This window comes from Oncorhynchus keta, chromosome 2 (assembly GCF_023373465.1).
Source record: "Oncorhynchus keta strain PuntledgeMale-10-30-2019 chromosome 2, Oket_V2, whole genome shotgun sequence".
Classification (NCBI taxonomy): Eukaryota; Metazoa; Chordata; class Actinopteri; order Salmoniformes; family Salmonidae; genus Oncorhynchus; species Oncorhynchus keta.
In genome coordinates, this window is record NC_068422.1 from 68077649 (window position 1) to 68086153 (window position 8505).

Genomic DNA, 8505 nt, shown 5'->3' on the forward strand with positions numbered 1-8505 from the left:
GTATCAACATGATTTTTTAGGAGTCACTGATTTTGGAACAGGAACCACAATGAAGTAGGGAAGTGATCATGACTTCTGTGTGGATCCCTAGTTGGACGAGCAAGGTGGAGAAAAAGCAGCTGCTGTCTGTCTACTCAGCCCACCGTCTACGATCATGCTTCACAAAAGAAGGGCAAAGCAATTAAGTGAAATGCATCCTCAGAGAGACATGTTCTTGTTTGTTTTCTTTTTGCGAGAGTGTATCAACTCTAAAAATAATTTCCGGTTTTCTAGTAGAGTAGTCCCCCCCCAGTTCCAAACAGCCCTGGATGTACATAATCCCACACCTCAGTAACACATGAGAAGAGGATGGGAAAATAAACCTCACTATGGATGGACAGAGATACTTTTATTCTCTGTCCCTACTAGAGGCGTATTCAATCACCGTGGCTGCAACAGACACATCCTCTTGTCAGGGAGGTCCATCACTCTTGCAGTCCATTCATCACTATCCATCCCAGTCAGAACAGGGGTTTTTGTGAAGATGGCGGTCTGAATCCATCTAGGCTCCGGCGATGCCAGGAACATTTTATTCCTACGGCACAAAAGCTGCTTGTCAGTTGAGTGACATTGGGGCCACTATTTACCTATTCATGTGGCTGCCTCTAGCGAGCGGATTCAGCTGGACTGGGTGGTTGTCTCCCTCTCACACATGAGCCTGGAAAGATGTCACTGCACTCGGGATGTGTCTTTACTCCCTTATGGGTGGTCTATACATTCCTTCATCATTCTTCAAATGCAGGCCATACTTTGGGATCAGTATAAACATCCTCTTTCTTGTTTGCTCTTCTTCAGTAGGTTCCTCTCTTTCAACCAAGCCAAATCAAAATGAATGTTCCAACTGTAGGCCAAGTAATTTTATTACAAAAGTACAGTATAAAAATTGTTATAGCTTTATAATAGTGGATGGAATATTTCAAAACTAGCCATGTAGGAGAACTGTAGAACATCTTGGGTTGGAATTATAGCAGACCAGATCATGGGTCTGGTTTGGGAACCTCAGTTCGGGGCCCCACTTTTGAGCCCTCCCCCCCAAAAAATACAGCAATACCAAGTAATAGACCTCCCCTATCCCCAACCCATCTTGTAGGAACGTTGGATAAAACAATTTTGGGATAAGACAGGAAGTTGGGATTTCTATTCGCATTCTGCCGGTGTCAAACAAAAGGAGATATCATTCAGGTTGCAAATTACATGAGACTAAATAAATCACAGCAGCTCCTGACTAATGCAAACCTTAGAGCAGAATGCATTCTCCAAAATAATGACACCAAAACCACGCACGTCACGAACTACAATTCCAAAGGCTGGATTTGTCACATCAACAGGATGTTACAGTTCGACTCAATGAAACTCCAGTTTGTGGTTTAAATATCTACAACACCCCCCCCCCCCGTTGCATATATTTAAAAACCGTCGTATGTGCATCAGAAACTCTACATCTACCGATAGTTCAACAATGAAACGCTGCAGACTGCTTCAAATCTCAGATATCAATGGCTAGCTACCTAGTTAGTCTATGCTAACCAGCTAGCATTATAAACACTGACGGCCTGGATAATCCCAAGCATTTGAAGCTCAATTTAGCATTCGTGTTCCAAGCGTTACATTCAAAAACTCACCGGTTTTGTCCTGATCTAATCCCACGACAATCAAATAATCAGCCAATCTCGCCATGTTTGCTGCTTTTCCGAAATCTACCAACACAATTCAGCATTTTTCTTTCTTCAAAAGCACAGCCATGTTTGACAGAAGGAGTGATATTGCGCCTGCGTCTAGGAGTAGCGACATGCATGGGCGTGGGCGCTTGGTTTCCAAATAGAAACTGTGTGGCTGCAAACGGGGTCACACCCTGCCACACCGCTAGTTGGCCCGCACGGAAAACCATCCGATGACCACGAGAATCCCTTTAGCATGCACATTCAAAAAGTGACCTACCATTATTGAGAAGGAAAAAAAGTGTGTGTGTGTGGGGGGGGGACTACAAAATAAAATAAATAAAAATAAATTACCCAAATATTTTTAAGCCCATTCGAGAGTAGAGAGACAAAATAGAGGAGTAACTAGACTAGATGCGAAAAAATAGTAGTCTAATTTTCTTTGCAAGAATGTGGGTTATAATATAATAAGCTAAATTAAAAGTATTGCAGATTGTGGCATCCAGTGTTTCTTAAAAATATATTGAATTAATTGTATAGTATATTTAGTATGTTAGAAGCACTAAACAGAGAGTGCTGGTGGAAAAATCAGTGTCAATAGCATGATTATTATTTTCCATAATCACAATGCTCCGTCAAACTTAAACACCCCCCACTCCCCCTCTCTCTCTCTCTCTCTCTCTCTCTCTCTCTCTCTCTCTCTCTCTCTCTCTCTCTCTCTCTCTCTCTCTCTCTCTCTCTCTCTCTCTCCCAGACACACGCGCGCGCACTTTTAACGCCTTTTAATGCACACACACACACACACACACACACATACAAACACACACACCGGGGGGTGTTTGGGTCACTCACACACGACTTGGGGGCAAGGTCAGGCAAAATATGAAAAAAGAGCGCACAGCTCCACTCACTTCTGGAATGCTGTGGACAGTGAGTGACCTTTCCTGCCAATAAATAGGGGAGGGAGACGCTGCGGGGTGGAAAACACCGGTGCGCGGGAATTCTTCTCTTGCGCTGTTTTTGCCAACATCTCAACGACTTGGACTGAACATATTCCACAACGTCATGGTCCCTAGCATACTAGGGAAATTTGAGAGAGAATCTCTTCATTAACAAGTAGCCTATTGTTAAGTTAATTTAGATGATTCCTCTCCGCCAACTATTATGCTTATGCTATCAGCTGCTTCTCTCCTGTAAGGTGTTATCATATCTGTCATGATAGGGTCTTCACTTCAACACCAGATATGTAGCCTAGTTATATTTTGCACAATAGCATAATATTTCTGAATAGTAAGTATTTTACAATAAACCAATACGTCTTCCGCTCAGTCTGCAGGTGAAATAATAAATCTACTCTACAGAATTTGGTAGTTGAGTTGTTGACTTTTTATTGTTGTTGAAATTGTTCCACATCAATGGGGTTCAAGGGAGCAGAATGAAAGAATGAATGACTATACAGGTGAAAACCCCACGAAGCTTCCAGGTCTATCAAATCACCATGACAACTTTGTGGAACATTTCCATAACATATCAATATCTTGGTATGTGTTCATCTATTCCTGTATATACCTTAGAAGACATAGCTTCCTAGCATACGTTCCTTCCCACCTTACCTGTTACATTAGCATTCCACAGATGTGACTGAACAAATATCAGTCATGTCTTTGACACCTGTCTTACAAGAAGCTAACAAATGATTTCTCCATATAAGGAGCCACTGTACAATGATATTGTCATGGTTGCGCAATCTTCTTCTCTCCATATTAGGAGATTTAAATGACTTGAGTACTTGGGGAATACTTGTATGGTGGAGGTAATTATCATTGCAAAATGGTTACAAAATGTTTGCAACACCTGTTTCACATTTCTGTATTTACAGTAACACAAGGGACACCAGGTAAGCAAGGAAGCTGTAAGAATTATGAATAGAATGCTGCGTAGGAGAGATTTAGGTGACTTTCTGACTGAATTACTGCACGTGGTCTAGATACAACTATGTTCTATGTTCAGCACATACAAGGTTCTTTATCAGTTGTTTGAGATACATTCTGAGCACTGAGAAAGCATTTCACATGTTGTTCCCAAAATACGTATGTTTTTGCTATTAAAGACATTACACATTGAAAGCCACAAATTGTGATTATCTGACCACATCAAGGCTTACATGTTTTTCAGAGTGTTTCTTGAGACTTAAGACCAAGTCTTGGGGACCACACAAGCTCATTTCAATGCACTGTTCCCTGTTCCCAGTCCCAGACATACCCTCACCAGACACCAGCTTTGGGTCAGCTGTGTGGTCGATTGGAATGAAAAACTAAAATGGTTGCACCCTGTGCTAATCCTGATGGCGTCTTGTGCATATATCTGTCCCCAGGGGCCTGTAATCAACATCTGCCTTAAGACCCTCGCTGACATTGTTTTGACCCCGCTGCATATCTTGCTTTGTTTCACTGCCCATACTTTGAAATATGTCTCACCATTCTTCGGAATGGTTTAATTTAGCTAAGCACATATGAAAAGTAATGTACTTTTATTATGGTCAAAGGGCTAAAGGGGTTCAGTGCAATCATTGTACTTTGGTTTGAGATGAAGTCATAAAGTCAGTGATTGTGAGGAGCAGATATCAGTAACACAGGGATCTGAGTCACGGAGGCAGACAGACTTGCTGGCTCTTGTGACTCAACCTATTATCCCATTTAATTTCTGTATCTCAGTTGGGATGTGTTGAGCATGAAGAAGTCATCCTAATTGTTTTTAAAATACCATGTTAGTTGGAGATTATGTAAAGCCAACAGATATAATCTTAGGAAAAAGAACCCTCTTGATTTATTTGATATAATTATTAAATTCCTCTAAACATTTGTCCAAAAAATATGAAAATAAATCACACATTTTGCAGTCAAATATTTGCCCTAATGTTTAAACAAACGCAGACATGGAGAATATAGTGGTTATAATTTGACACACTTACTATTAATGAATAACTGCTTCGTGTTCTTGTGTTATCTCATGTCAAACCTACTAACCAACTTGACCTCAAGCTGACTAAACTTGTAATCAGATATTGCCTTGAGAGGGCATTGTGTCAACATTGATGAAATTGTATATGACAAAAATGTGCCGGAATGCAGGTGGACAAAAGTTAATAACCCCTTGACCTCAAAGTTCAGTTATGTCCAAAATGTCAGAGGACAAAATTATTTTGTTTAGAATGTTCTCTGCCTCCTCCCCAAATACCAAAGGAATGAGTACTTACAACCGTCTCTGTTCGGAGTGTGAATCATTATTTCTTAATGTGTTTGTGAAGACATAACAAACAAATGTTTAAAATATATATATATAATTATTATTATTATTATATATATATATATTTGTAAATAAAAATAAATATATATATATATGTAATCTTTGTGAATACATTTGATAAAAAGAAGGTAGTTAAAAATGTGAATTTCACATCACAAATAAAGATTCTGTCAATGAAAAGCAGAGATAACAACAACAACATTCCTTAACAAGTATTACAGTAAATCACTCTCATATGACCCAAATATTTATTGAATTACTTCTGGTTTATTTAAACTTTATTATTCTCCTAGGTTTGCTATGTTGTTGTATTATCCCACTGATAAAGCAGGCTTCCAGCAGTGTTGGGCTGTGTGAGGTGGAGTGGGGGGACTGGGATGAGAGTCTGTGTGTGTCAGTCAGTGAGCCCCTCCCACCTCCACTATAAAGGCTCATCGTCTGGTGTGTACAGACTATTAGCACAGTGTCACAGCTGCCTTTCAGCACCAACAGCAACTTCAAGAAGCCTTTGGAATACTCTCTCCACATTGACTCTACTATAACTTCTTTATCACCCAAGTGAATTATTGAAGGATTTCAGGTATGTACTTTCAATTGAAGCAAATATTGACTGTTTCTCTGTTTGCTACAGATGGCTTTATCAGGAGCTCAAGTGCGTTAGACAAGGACAGGTTATCAATCTTATTATATAAGGAGTGCTGGTCTTCTTGTGCATGACTGTGGGGGTTGTGGACATCGGGCAGAAATACCAAATAAGTCTTATCTCTCTCTATCTAACCTTAAGTTTACCGGTTATTTTTGGGCTATGGATTTAATTGACTGAATGGGATTGACTTTGCTCAGGGGAGCTTAAAGCTTACTCTAGTTGAGGAAACTCAGTCTTCTATAGACTGTGTCCTGCTTTTCACTGGTCAGGGCCTGCAACTTGGTTGTAAGTTTACTTAAGGGAACAAAATGTGACCTTAGTGTGACATTTTAAATAAATGAATGATAAGTGCAAATAACTTGGCTTTTGGACTCTTGTGTAAGCAACAGCAAGAGGTTGGTGGGGTGGGGGGGGGGGCTCACTTGGAATGATACCAGGTAACTAAGTAAGTTATCGTTAATAAGTAAATAACTAACAAGTTTTTTTCCACTTTCCCCACAGGTGCCAGTCAAAATGAAACTGATCCTGCAGTCTTTCCTCTATGGCTGTCTGCTGGCCACCATTGCACAGAGTGTGGCTGGATTCCAACTTGAAATTAGCCCAGAGCTCAAAAAGAGGTGAGCTAATTGATGAGCTATTTGTCAAGATTAGTCTGCTACAATGTATGGTGACCATGATATCAACACTTACTGTTGTGTACTTTGTGGACTTCTTTGAACAGTTTTTAATGAGTTGGATTTCTTCTTTCCCAGGTTGAGCATATGGATGCAGAGCAGATCGAGACAAGATCTAAACAGTTTTTCTGCAGAGAGGATAGCAGAGTCTGTACAGTTTGTCAGCCCAGAAGACGTCAGGAACAACCTGATTCCTCATTCCAGGTAAAAGCCCATACCATACATTTACATAACTCAATGTGCATGGTGCTATTTCGTTATCCTTGTGAAATCAAGATTTCAAATGGAATTAAGATATTCATCACCATTGTCAAACAAGGCTCATTAAAGTAAGCAAGCTGCGGAGGGGATCTCTGAGCCAAGTTGTGTCCGCTCAGGAATGCTGTGCATTAATTAATGGTCCTCTCCCTCCTCTCTCTTCCAGCACTGACATCAGCATCCGAACCAAGAGGTCCAAAATTTCAGTGAACCAGGCCTGGAGACCGGGCTGCTCTCTGGGCACCTGCACTGTGCACGACCTGGCCCACCGCATCCACCAGCTCAACAACAAACTAAAGATTGGTAGTGCACCCATCGACAAGATCAGCCCACAAGGCTACGGCCGGAGACGTCGTTCCCTCCCTGAGCGCAGGGCCACACTGAGGCTGGAGGGGGGCAGGCTGAGGCCTGTGTGGGGCAACGCAGACTCACACGTTCACAAGCTGGAGGAGCTGCTCAGACGGACATGAGCTGGACTTGTACGGGGGAGGAACAGGGGAGGAGAGCAGCAGCCGAGGCTTAGTGTCTCTGCCCTGTTCTAAAATTCTCCAAATGCCTCAGACTTTTGCCAAAAGTTCTCCAGTGCGTTTTTTCCAGACGCGAGTCCTGAGCGATAGCTGCAGCGGCTCTGGAAGCTGGACTCAGCAGAGGCATTGGCGATGCAGAGCGCCAAAACAACAGCTAGTCTACAGGCACTGGATGGCACCGTGAAGAGAGAGAAGGAGAGATGCTGAGGATGGTGCTATCTCTGCCCAGCTGTGGGAGAGGAGCAAGGTCAATACAGCGGTACAGACTCAGAGAAGAGTCCACTGCGTAAATACTGGGACTCTATAAACCTGTTATGCAGATCCTGAACTTTGAGTTTTACCCTGTGGATTACAGGAGCCAATTTCACCAAACCCTCTATACTCATCTGCACTTTTCAGTCCCAGCCTTCTCAGTCAGACATCTACGTGGACCTAAAATACATCCAAAGACATCTGGTCCATGCCAAACAAGAAGATAAGACATAAGGAGATGGATTTATAATACAGAGCTATGAAGCTGAAGTTTTTGGACACTGTACGAGGGAAATGCCTTAGAGATTGTATGAAATATCTGTGCCAGTCCACAATGGATTGAACTATACTTGAATATGTTTTGTATAAACACGTGCAATCTATGTATGTATATTTTATTTGGCAATTTGTATATAAGATATTTCAGATATCATTATTTAAATATTATATAGATTAGATTAGATTCAACTACTTATGGAGATAGAACTATTTTTGTACAGGAAGAAAATATAAGGGCATTGTAACTATTTGTTGTTTCCACTATTGTTTGCATCATGGATGTTATATGTTTCAAACTGTGGTAATAGGATAAATGGTTTTTATAGCTATGGTATAATATATTTGTAAATGTGGTCTATTTTATTTGTGTCGAAGCAATTAGCATTGTCATACAATAAACATTTTGCATATAAAAGTTGACTCTGTCCAGACTTTTTATTTTCCACAGGAAATTACTGTTGTAAATTGAAAGTGGCATTCTATTGTCTGGCCAGTTCCAGTGAAACACGCAACACCTGGTCTGGGTTAAGTGATTTCAGGGTCTCATTAAATCCACCCCCCTTCCACTCTCCCTGTGACCCCCTAGAGGGCAGACGGGAGTGCCAGGCGCATTCCTGCATAGTACAGTGCATATTTGCTGGCTCGCTCCACACCGCAGCGTGGCCCTTGAGCCATTATGGGAGGCTGAGAGACCCAGCTCCATCTGCACACAATGGTAGATGGTCTGGACATCAGGATGCAGCGCTATGAGGGGGACGGGGGGGACGGGGGGGGGCCCTGTGTAACATTCCTGAGAGGCACGCAGAGAGCATCGTAAAAACAGCCCTAGCGAAGCGTGTTCATGAGCTGTGAGGACAGACAGACAG

The 8505-nt window shown here is 41.7% G+C and overlaps 2 protein-coding genes across 5 annotated transcripts in view; one reads left to right on the plus strand and one right to left on the minus strand.

The window, feature by feature from the left end:
• Positions 1-1882, minus strand: part of LOC118379017 (myotubularin-related protein 13-like) — a 162922-nt gene extending 161040 nt beyond the window's left edge. For 2 of the 4 annotated variants that reach the window (XM_052481248.1, XM_052481247.1), the window contains exon 1: positions 1662-1881. In XM_052481248.1, coding sequence (XP_052337208.1) covers positions 1662-1716 — 55 coding nt within the window. In that variant the 5' untranslated portion in view covers positions 1717-1881. Of the gene's footprint in view, positions 1-1661 lie in introns of all 4 variants that reach the window. The other 2 variants (XM_052481246.1, XM_052481249.1) reach the window with 2 other exon arrangements.
• Positions 1883-5445: 3563 nt separating this feature from the next.
• LOC118359113 (pro-adrenomedullin-like) lies at positions 5446-8054 on the plus strand. The gene is made up of 4 exons (XM_052481255.1): positions 5446-5583; positions 6151-6266; positions 6402-6527; positions 6748-8054. The coding sequence occupies exons 2-4, from the start codon at positions 6163-6165 to the stop codon at positions 7049-7051; spliced, it is 534 nt and encodes a 177-aa protein (XP_052337215.1). The 5' UTR covers positions 5446-5583; positions 6151-6162; the 3' UTR covers positions 7052-8054.
• The last annotated feature ends 451 nt before the right edge of the window (positions 8055-8505 follow it).

What these genes read in the sequence shown, in the direction of transcription:
- LOC118359113 (XM_052481255.1), top strand. Translation starts at nt 6,163, where the DNA reads ATGAAACTGATCCTGCAGTCTTTCCTCTATGGCTGTCTGCTGGCCACC. An exon ending in AGCCCAGAGCTCAAAAAGAG is followed by an intron (nt 6,267 to 6,401) that starts GTGAGCTAATTG and finishes CTTCTTTCCCAG; the next exon opens with GTTGAGCATATGGATGCAGA. An exon ending in AACCTGATTCCTCATTCCAG is followed by an intron (nt 6,528 to 6,747) that starts GTAAAAGCCCAT and finishes TCTCTCTTCCAG; the next exon opens with CACTGACATCAGCATCCGAA.